General features: G+C 36.2%; 1 protein-coding gene across 18 annotated transcripts in view; it reads right to left on the reverse strand.

Moving 5' to 3' along the window:
• Nucleotides 1–12,055, reverse strand: part of RAP1GDS1 (Rap1 GTPase-GDP dissociation stimulator 1) — a 140,593-nt gene that overhangs the window by 97,258 nt on the left and 31,280 nt on the right. For all 18 annotated transcript variants that reach the window (XR_014813339.1, XM_021101743.2, XM_021101742.2 and 15 more), the window contains exon 2: nucleotides 11,256–11,363. Coding sequence is in view for 4 of the 18 variants with exons in the window: in XM_021101743.2 (XP_020957402.1) it covers nucleotides 11,256–11,363 (108 nt within the window). In the remaining 14 variants the exon portion in view is untranslated. The remainder of the gene's footprint in view (nucleotides 1–11,255; nucleotides 11,364–12,055) is intronic.

The raw sequence follows: 12,055 nt of genomic DNA on the forward strand, positions 1-12,055 counted from the left end.
CTTATGATGGTTACTTTTACAAGTCAAATTGATTGAGCCATGGTATTCAGGTACTTGGTCAAACATTATTCTGGATGCTTTTATAGTGAACTTTTTAGATAAAATTAATATTTAGGAGTTCCTGTCGTGGCACAGCAGAAACAAATCTGACTGGGAACCATAGGGTTGCAGGTTCGATCCCTGGCCTCATTCAGTGGGTTAAGGATCCAGTGTTGCCATGAGCTGTGGTGTAGGTCACAGATGCGGCTCGGATCCTGAGTTGCTGTGGCTGTGGTGTAGCTGGTGGCTATAGCTCCAATTAGACCCCTAGCCTGGGAACCTCCATATGCCATGGGTGTGGCCCTCAAAAAGACAAAAGACAAAAAAACAAAAATAAAAATAAATAAAAAATTTAAACCTGCGCACTTTGAGCAAAGAAGATTGTCCTCCATAATGTGAGTGGACCTATCAGTTGAAGGTTTGAACAGTACAAAAGACTGATCACCCTAACCTCTTTCCCCTATATGCCCTGGAGCAAGAGGGAAGTCTGCCAGCAGAATAATCCATGTACAGGTCATGAAATTTCACACAGTATTCTCTGCTACTGCTCCAAGAGCCCTGTACAACTAGAGTCAGAAAAAAGAAACCACTTTGGCTCTACCTAAATGTGTTAAGTTTCTTAAATCTCAAGAAATTACATGATGCATTGTTTGTTTTTTAACTGGTGGTAAAACAGTCCACATTTCCAAATGAATATATCTGACAACAGAAGGCACTGAACACTGGCTACTACTAACTTCCAGTAAAATAAATGAGAAAATAAAGATTCTGTACATTACACAGCCCATTAGATGAAAAAACCTAGGAAATTATACCCAAACTCTATCTTACTAAAATATGAAATAGTCACATTTTCTCAGTTATTAGTGACTTTTTTTGAAGAAAGGAGTTGGGCTTATTATTATTTATTTTTTATCTGTGAAGTATAGGTGATTTACAATATTATATTAGGTTCAGGTGTACAGCACAGTGATTCAGTATTTTTATATAGATTATACTCCACTTAATTTAAAGTTATTACAAAACAATGGCTATATTTCCCTGTACTGTACAATATATCTGTGTTGCTTATGTTATATACAAAGTAGTTTGTGTCTCTTAATTCCATGCTCCTGTCTTAACCTGCCCTCTTCTCTCTCCGCACTGGTAACCAGCAGTTTGTTCTCTATCAGTGAGTCTTCTCTTTTGTTATATTGTTTGTTTTTACTTTTTGGATCCCACATATAAATGATAACAGAGTATTTTTCTTGTGTCTGACTTATTTTACTAAGCATAATACTCTCTAGGTCCATCCACATTGCTGCACATGGTAGAATTTCATTCCCTTTTATAGCTGGGTAATATTCATGTGAGTGTGTGTGTTGTATCTTATTTACCCATTCATCTGGGGAAGGGCACTTAGACTGCTTCCATGTCTTGGCTACTGCAAATAATGCTGTATGAACACAGGGGAGCATGTATCTTTCTGAACTATTGTCTTCTTCAGATATATACCCAGTAGTGGAATTGTTGGATAATCTGGTAGTTCTATTTTTAGTTTTTTGAGGAACCTCCATACTGTTTTTCATAGTAGCTGCATGTATTTACCATTCTACCAATAGTGTACCAGGAATCCCTTTCTTCAAATACGAACCAGAATCTGTTATTTGTAGACTTTTTGATGATAGCCATTATGACAGGTGTGAGTTAAAATATCTCATTGTGGTTTTGATCTGCATTTCCTGATGATTGGTGATATTAAGCATTTTTTTTTTTCATGTGTCTGTTGGCTACCTGCATATCTTCTTTGGAAAAGAGTCAATTCAGGTCTTCTGCCCATTTTTAAATCGGGTTCTTTGTTTATGGATATTGAACTGAAAGGGTTGTTTATATATTTTGGATATTGACCCCTTACTGGTTATATCACATGCAAGTATTTTCTCCTATTCATTTTGTTGATGGCTTCCTCTGCTGTGTAAAAGCTTTTAAGTTTAATTAGGTCCTATTTATTTATTTTTGCTTTTATCTCATTTGTTCTAGAAGACAGATCCAAAAAAATACTGCTACAATTCATGTTGCGGTTTGCTTAAGAGAGTAAAATGACCATGAACCACACAGGGTTAAGAGTGCAGCATGTTGGAGTTCCCGTCGTGGCGCAGTGGTTAACGAATCCGACTAGGAACCATGAGGTTGCGGGTTCGGTCCCTGCCCTTGCTCAGTGGGTTAACGATCCGGCGTTGCCATGAGCTGTAGTGTAGGTTGCAGACGTGGCTCGGATCCCGCGTTGCTGTGGCTGTGGTGTAGGCCGGCAGCTACAGCTCCGATTCAACCCCTAGCATGGGAACCTCCATATGCCGCGGGAGCGGCCCAAGAAATAGCAAAAAGACAAAAAAAAAAAAAAAAAAGAGTGCAGCATGTGATACTTTCGGCCTTAGTATTCTTCATCAAGATCTTATTGCACAGCAAAGAGAAAATAATGTAGTATCTTATATTCAGTTAAAGAGATGCATTTCTGACCTAGCATACATTTTTTTCAACTCTTTTTTTAATGTGCTTCTGAAAAGTGTTTCTTAATTTGGGACCTTTCCACTTTCTGGCTATTTTATCCTTACTTTACATATTTCAAGCAAAGAGTTAACTTTAACTCTCTATTTTATCTTTAACATTATGACTATTTCCTATTTCAACAATTTTTGCAGTTGTTATTAATATTCACATATATACATAACTCAAAAAATGAAAACTGCAGTAAATAATAAATGAGTAATGATGAAAACCACAATAACTTTGCTTTTATTTATTTACTTGGTATAAAACATAGAACATAGTCCCATGGTATGGCATCTCTTCTAGGTTTTTTTTTTTTTTTTTTTTGTATTTTTAGGGCCACACCCGTGGCATATGGAGATTCCCAGGCTAGGGGTCTAATCCGAGCTATAGCCACCAGCCTACACCACAGCTCGCGGCAATGCCAGATCCTTAACCCACTGAGCGAGGCCAGGGATCAAACCTGCAACCTCATGGTTTCTAGCTGGATTTGTTTCGTCTGTGCCATGACGGGAACTCCTTTCCCAGTTTTAACATAATAAACTATATACAGATTTATGTGGGTTGAGATTCATATAGTTATCAAACCTCCAAAAGGAGAAGAATTTACTTCAATTATCTACTTTTCCTTCTAAGCCAAATGTTAGAAACTTTTAAAATGTTCTTAAAGCCAAGTATTAAAAACTTTTTAGTTTACCATAACCATATTTCATTAAATTTTGAAATACCAAAAGTCACATGATCTTACAAACGTCTGAGAGGAATCTATGTAAAACTACACAGTATGTAAAACTACATAATTACGTAAAATTTACATCTATTTAAAACCATGTTAAAATATGAAAAACAAGTTCACATTTTCAGGGCTGAGAAACATAAACAAAAAAAGTGAACATCTCTATTTACAGCTACAGATATACTTCAAAGCCTGTTAAGATATGATCTTGTAATTGTAAGCAACTTTCTCATAGTAAAATTAATGCTTTACTGACTATAGTTTTGAACCTTTGGGGGCTATGAATTAATAAATTGAGAAATTTCCTATAATGTTTATCAGACCATTTAATAATCATTCATTCTAAAATACATAATTTAATAATTTAATAATTCTTTAGTCACTAATTCTCACTAGGTAAATATTTGTCCCTAAATATACAAAGGAAGGTATAAATTATACTGAACCTCACAATCCTACGAAAGACCTTGCCTCTGAGATTGTAAAATGCTGTACTTTCCATTCTTAAGAAAAATTCCCTCTAGTATTAAGGCTCTCAACAAATAATTTTATTAAAACGAGCTTTAGGAGTTCCCGTCATGGCTCAGTGGTTAACGAATCTGACTAGGAACCATGACATTGCGGGTTCCATCCCTGACCTCGCTCAGTGGGTTAAGGATCTGGCGTTGCCGTGAGCTGTGGTGTAGGTTGCAGATGCAGCTTGGATCTCGAGTTGCTGTGGCTCTGGTGTAGGCCGGTGGCTATAGCTCGGATTAGACCCCTAGCCTGGGAACCTCCATATGCCAAGGGTGCGGCCCTAGAAAATACAAAAATACATACATACATAAATAAATAAATAAATAAACTTTAAAATTTAAAAATTACTATTTTTTTAAATTAATTGATTAAGCTACGGATTTCTCGTTTAAAAGTACTTGCTCTTAGTTTTTAAAGAGACTTATTCTGTAATTAAGATTACTATCTTAACATGAAAAAAGGACTTTAACATTGTCAATAAGTCTTCTACTGAACTGTAAGGATTAGAAGGACTGCCATTAATATCAGAAACTAAGGTGCTACTCATACAGTGTTATTTACTAGAAGTTCAAGCCAACACAGTAAGTCAACTATAGTCACAGGGGAGAGAAAACAAATATAACACTTTGTATACGTTCTCACTGCAAAACCCAAGAGAACTAGCTAAAAAATTACTTTAACTAATAAGTGAGTTCCCAAAGTAGTTGAATACAACTTAAGATATAAAAATCCACATAAGTTTCAGGTTTTTTTTTGTCTTTTTGTGGGCCACACCCATGGCATAAGGAGGTTCCCAGGCTACAGGTCTAATCGGAGCTGTAGCCGCCAGCCTAGGCAACAGCAACGCAGGATTTGAGCCTTGTGTGCGACCTACACCACAGCTCTCGGCAACGCCGGATCGTTAACCCACTGAGCAAGGCCAGGGACCGAACCCGCAACCTCATGGCTCCTAGTCAGATTCGTTAACCACTGCGCCACGACAGGAACTCCCATTTTGTTTGTTTGTCTTGTTTTTTGAAAATCCACATAAGTTTCAAATTATCTCCCACAAAATGTAGTTAGAAGCAATAATGGAAAAAAAAAATCTGTTTGCAAAAACAACCAAAAAAAAGTAAAATACACAGGAATAGCATTTTAAATACGGTATATATGTAAAGCATGTGAACCCAAATCACATAATCTTACTGAGACATAAATAAAAGACTTGAGGGAGTTCCTCTTGTGGCTCAGTGGTAACAAACCCGACTAGCATTCATGAGGTCTCGGGTTCGATCCCTGGCCCCACTTGGGTTAAAGATCCAACATTGCCGTGCACTGCAGTGTAGGTCGCAGATAAGGCTCAGATCTGGCATGGCTGTGGCTGTGATGCAGGCTAGCAGCTGCAGCTCTGATTCAGCCCCTGGCCTGGGAACTTCCACATGCTGTGAGTACGACCCTAAAACGAACAGCAACAAAAAAAAGATGAATTAAGAAAAGATATAATCTGTGTTCTTAGATTAACAAAATATTGATACATTTCAATTCTTTCCAAATTAATTTGTAGCTTATCTCAATTTCAACAGCATTTTCCAAGAATGTGACAAATTATTTACAAAACTTCTCAGATGTAACAAACTCATAAAAGTAAAAAATTTTGAAAGACAAGATTTATAAAGAGGAACTTCCTCAAAAAAGCTACCATAATTAAAGTAGCATGGTTACAACACAATACTAGACAGATGAGTGGAAGAGAACAAAGATTTAGGATGAATACCTAGGTTTCTCAGCCCCAAAGCTCCCTCTTCTGAACTTAAACCAAAGGGTGTTATTGGTATGTCTTCTAACAGTATGATTTTCTTATTTCTACAGAACATTTAATTTCCCCATCTTGTGTCTTTCCTTCCTTTCAATAGCAAGTCTACAAAGGAGAACAATTTCATCCCCACAAGCGCACTCTCTTGATCTGATTCCTAGGGTCCTGCGTACTTTTTAAATCTCCTCCTTTTGATTTCCCAATAGCCAATGCTCTAAGTGAATCTAAGGCCAGATCTGAGTATTTTCCTAAGTAAGATCTTTTCTTTCTAAAGGCAAATTTAATTGTATACTATTATCGTTAAGTTTCTGCTTTAATCCCTCTCATTTTCCCATGTAGTCTCTGCAGTCTTCATGAACTCTCTCTAAAATGGGCTCTGAAGCTGAGGAGACTCTATTTAGACATGTATTTCTCTCCCTAATAATCTGAAGTTCTTAGTCTGTCTTCTAGTTATGCTGAAGGCAAAGGTTATGGATATTTGGGTTGATCTGACCTTTTCATTGATTCGTATGGCTTTTTAGAGATTATGCAGAAAAATTCAGATTTAGGTGGTCACCACTACTCAATGGCAATCCAAGAGTCTCAGTTCATCAAGAATTGTCAGTATCTTTTTGGTTGACCACATACTCTAGTTTAGTCTCACCTATTCTTCAAATATTACCTTTATTTAGTGACAATTGTACCTTTCGTAATTTACGATTAGCACCAGTCATAAGCCCTCAAGAATGATGGACACAATAACTAAAAGAGCTACATTATACAAAAATATGTAAAAGAGGTGAGCCACATAATGAATTCAGTTTTCAAAGGAACCTATTACTACTTTGCATTTGATAATTTAGGATAAAAAAGTGAAATCCAGATGTTACTATGAAAGAATTAAGTAAAATACATTTTCATTTCTACTAAAACAGCAGCAATCTTTCATGTTCAGTAACTACAGATTTAACAGGGCTATTGAAAAAGAGTTGATAATAAATTTCAAAGTCCCTTACTTAGGAAAAAATTCTGATACGTGACAATAGTCAGAGATATTAAAGGGATAAAATAGACTAAAAGCAAATGACAACAGAAAATTCTTATTATTAGAGAAGATTTTTAATTTACCTTAGTAGTTTCTGTACATAATTTGATATGTTTAGGATTATAGCCTAGAAAGGGGCCAAAAATCAACATAATGAATAAAATAAAGAAGTACTAAGAAACAACTTAAGAATTCAACAGGTAGATTACTATTATGAAGTTAGGAATATGGGATTAGATACTAAATTCTCTCTTTGAAGACAAGTAAACTAGTATTCTATAATTGGGTTTTCTATAGATAATAAACAATTCTGTGACACTTGTTTAAAACAGGAACTGTCAACAGGCAATTAACTAAAGATAAAATGCAAAGGTATATGAGACAATGAGACAGAGGAAAACAGCCTAATCTGTTAGGACAAAAACTTAAAGCTGTGTTGGTGATCATGCTGGCAGTGTTTTGTGGTTCCCCCAGCACCAAAAACATGGTCCCCATGCTCTTAAAATGGAATAGAATTTTTATTATGAATGGACTGTTAATTTTGCTTATTTGGGGGCCTTTAAGCTAGTAGTTTCTCTTACAAAGTGGCTCGTATATCATACTCTCTAAGGACAATTTCTGTCTTAATGTTTAGGGACAAAAATGCAGCCTGTTTTAGATTTTCAAAAAAGCATGAAATAGAGTAACCAATACCACAAGTCAACAAGCATTTACTGAGAATCCTCTCTTCTCTGAATCAAAAGAGACCAGAATAAACAGGGGCTGATTTCTTGGCTGGTAGCCTTCATATATTTACAGAAAACATTTTAAGGCTGTGAAGTCTAAAGTATATGGATGAACGAATGGTTCCATATTGATTCACATCGGAGATTTACACAAAATGCCTGCTTGAACAAGAAGTTTTAAGTATTCACATTTTCAATTCATCTTTTAAAATGCTTATATATACTAGATTTAATGTTACCCCCTTATATTTAAGAAAACCCTTTATCTTTTTTTTTTTTTTTTTGTCTTTTTGCTATTTCTTGGGCCACTCCCGTGGCATATGGAGGTTCCCAGGATAGGGGTCCAATCGGAGCTGCAGCCACCGGGCTATGCCAGAGCCACAGCAACGCAGGATCCGAGCCGCGTCTGCAACCTACACCACAGCTCATGGCAACGCCGGATCGTTAACCCACTGAGCAAGGGCAGGGACCGAACCCGCAACTTCATGGGTCCTAGTTGGATTCATTAACCACTGCACCACGATGGGAACTCCAAGAAAACCCTTTAAAGTCATATATCAGAGTAAAAACTCTTATTTCAGATTATGATCGTTGATAACATACAGAATATACTAAATCCCCATAGTGTAAAAATGCGAAAGCATAACATCTTTCCTTTCAGAAATGTCTTTTCCAATAACAGGTTACTAAATTGTAAATAAAACCTTAAGATTAGATTTCCATTACACACATTACCATCTTGTACAGAAGAAAAGGAGAAATCATTCTTTCTTGATCAGGTGCAATTTTCGTGCAAACACTGACCTTCTTAGTTAAAACATCTGACACTAAAGGAAGAACTATGAAACTAGAAGGACTCTGCGTAAAAAAAGTCAGTATAGATTCTAAGTTATACGTTTTATCATTTTACCTTTAAGAGAATAGAAGTAGCAAAAGATCAAACACTTTATTTAGGGAAGTAAGAAACTGTATAAAATACACATCTCACTGGTATTTTTAAAATATTTTTGCTTAAAAGCTAGATGTTAATTGTATAAAACACACCAATAAATGCCTATAAAATAAATATACAGCTCAAGGAAGGGAAAGATTTATAAACTTTCTTCCTCTATAATAATAACTTGAAACTATTTAAAGAGAAAACAAAAATCCAAGGCACAATATTAGACTCTAGCTTCCGAAAAACACTTTCACATTCTATAAACTCAGAAAAAAGCTGTCTTTTACTCAGAAGGTAGTTTTTTATTTTATAAACTAAGAGTTCAAACTCAAACTCTGGATTCTGCCAGAGCAGGGTGAGTTTACAAGGGACTGTTTCCTTATCTGTTAAATGATGATGTATATAATATCTTCTCATAGATCTACAGGAAAGATTAGGTTAGAAAAGAGATATAGTCCGAGGCCTAGTGCTAAGTACACATCTCTATACTCAATCAATGATAGATATCATTTTGTAAGTCAAAGACTAAACATCTTCATAAAACTATCTCTTCCTAAGTCAAATTTTTTTGTCTCAACAGTTTCAGATGTGAGGAAAATTATGTGTTCTATTACAGATTGTTGAGAAGACATTCCTTTTGTTCTCCTCCTGGGGAGTCAATAGTTAAACTGGTAGAGTTTACTGTTTCCATTAACACCTTGTAACTACTTGGCCTTAACGTTTTATGATACACAATTTCCAGACCACTTTAAATAAATGGGTGCAATGGACAACTCTGCAAGGGCTCTGAGATTTAATCCAACAACTGTTTGTCAGTATTTCTTGAAATCTGTTCTTTAAAAAACCATAATAAAACTTTGCTTTCTTTTCTTCATTTCTCTTCATCAACTTCATCTCTCTGTCTACCTATCTTTCCAGAAGAGGACTGAGCAGGCCTTCAAGTATAACCAAGGACACTGTTTCAATGTCCTTCAGGTCCTAAACAAATGATCCATTTAGGAAGTACTAGTTTTTTTCTAACATACAGGAAAATCTGTTCCATTACAAACAAAAGAATTTATAACAAAACAGCTCTTCAGAGTTCCCGCCATGGCTCAGTGGTTAACGAATCTGACTAGGAACCATGAAGTTGTGGGTTCGATCCCTGGCTAGCTCAGTGGGTTAAGAATCCGGCGTTGCCGTGAGCTGTGGTGTAGATTGCAGACTCGGATCGGATCCCGAATTGCTGTGGCTCTGGTGTAGGCTGGTGGCTACAGCTCTGATTAGACCCCTATCCTGGGAACCTCCACATGCCACGGGAGCGGCCCTAGAAAAGGCAAAAAGATAAGGAAAAAACAAAAAACAAAAAAAACAGCTCTTCAAAAAAAAAAACTTGAGATACTTAATTTATATAGACTAATCACATGATTATGTAAATCTGTCTATATAGACATGTGTAAAAATCAGGTCATTATGTGGTTCTTTCTAAGTCTTAAGACCAGTGTTATCCAAAAGAACTTTGTGATCATGGAAACAGTTTATTTTATTTTATTTTTTTAGGGCCACACTCATGGCATATGGAGGTTCCCAGGCTAGGGGTCGATGGGAGCCACAGCTGCTGGCCTACACCAGAGCCACAGCAACACCAGACCCGAGCCACATCTCTGATGTACACCACAGCTCACAGCAATGCCGGATCCTTAACCCCCTGAGCCAGGCCAGCGATCGAACCCACACCTCATGGTTCCTAGTCGGATTCGATGGAAACAGTTTATATCTGTGATCCCTAACAAGGGAGTCATGAGTCAAACATGGCTATTGAAAAGTTAGACTAAGAAACTTAATTTTTAATTTAATTATTAAATTTAAATAGTCATATATATCTACTGTAACGGATAGTACAGCCTTAGACATTCTCTTTTATTGTTCTTTTTCTTTACCACTGTGACCCTTATCCAGATGTTCTTTTCCAGCTTGTTTTAAACCCCTTCTCTGTTATCTAAGATTAAACAGTTTGGCAGAGTTATAATCGCAAAAGCAAAGAGAATTACTGAAACGGAATTTTTAAAGTTAGCTTTAAAATGTGCTTTTCGAAGAAGAGTATTGCAATTGATTGTTTTAGATTTTCTAACCACAGCTTACTAAAAAAGAAAAAGGAAAAATGCACATATCTCAAGAGTGCTTGAAACAACTTTAACAATATAGTATATACTTTCCCTTGAATTATTTGTCAGCTACATCATTAGTCCCAGGATAAGACAATGCATAATTAAAAACAAGTACAGCACAAACCATAGCACAACCAAGCATAATTAAGGAAACAAATGAAAATTATTCTCTATCTGTCTGTTCTTGCGATAATACAGAAATTAGTAAATAAAAATATAATGGATCAAATGCCACATACAATGTATTAGTCAATGAAGAGTTGTATAATTTTCATCTCCAGTATTATTTATCACACCACCAAGGATCAAGTCCCACCCCAATTTTAAGAATTTTTGGATGACTACTGCTGGCTCTTTCCAGTTAAATCTAACCATACATAATTGTTTTAACGTAAAATGACTAAAAGGATCTCAGAAAAAAATTTTAAGTGTTTTAAGCTCTCTCTCTGTTTCTCTTCCCCATATATAGAGTCTTTGTTAAAAGCATAAATGTAGGTGTTAAGAAAAAGAACAACTTTGGTGTTTATCTGTCAAGAATGGCCTCTCTCTGGGACTGGTATTAATGTCATCACCGCCAATCAATTCCTCCTTTTTTCTGCCTATCAACTTGGCTTTCAGTGCCCTGGGGGTGGAAGGGTGGGGTTGGAGAATGGAATGTGTAAAACAACCTCCATTATGTATTCAGAGATAGGACTCAAAAGCATGCAAATGATGTGAATGCAAGTTATCTGCTAAACCAAATACCAATTTCTGAATGACTGATGGGTTGGTTTCTTTGTTTGCCATTTGAGTAAACTTAATACAACTTACTATTTTGAGCCAAGGCTTGAAGGAGACAATCCAAGCATCCTTCTAAACTGTCATCAGTTCTGTCAACAGCTGTTATCTTCAGCTTCTTCAAGGTATCACTGAGATTATCTGCTCAGAGAAAAAAGAGACATCAGAAACCTCACTAACCTTATGACCATGACATGTTACATGATAAATAGTACCACTGACAGACAAAAGGCTCCCCATGTACTGGATTAATTTTCACATACATTCCAAAATAGCAATGGACTATATGATGACACATTTTTAAAATGAAATTTTATCCATTTAACTCATATAAAATATTCATTCTGGAATATCCTTGAGTTCTTCTGTAGGAACGAAGGCTCCCAGCCAGGGGGAAGATGGTAACTTCAGACTGAGCATAAGATTCCTGGAGCACTACTCTGCTACTTTATCACCAATCCATCAGAAGAAAGTCACACATCCTGCTGCCCTCACCCCAAATTTTGCCTTTAGACACTTTCCCCCCCAAAAAAACACTGGAGAGTTCAGGTTTTTGAGCACAAGCCACCTGTCTTCTTCCCTTGGTCCTGCAATAAACCTTTCTGTGCTAAAAAAAAAAATTTAAATTCTGTATCTGTAAGATACTGGGAATATTCCACAGACTACCACAGAACTCCTTCAGCATTTTTACACCTTATTTAGCTTGTTTAGAAACTAGTCATGGTTACATGAAAAAAGCTGAAAGTCTACAAAAAAAGCAACTTTGCAAATAATACTTTTATTTCATTTTTGGCTTCCTCTGTTGTATTTTAAATACATAAAATGAAAACAAA

This window comes from Sus scrofa, chromosome 8, assembly GCF_054392235.1.
Source record: "Sus scrofa isolate SSC_HxYL_T2T_F1_AM1 chromosome 8, Sscrofa_HxYL_maternal_Yorkshire_Landrace_v2.0, whole genome shotgun sequence".
In the NCBI taxonomy this organism is placed as follows: domain Eukaryota; kingdom Metazoa; phylum Chordata; class Mammalia; order Artiodactyla; family Suidae; genus Sus; species Sus scrofa.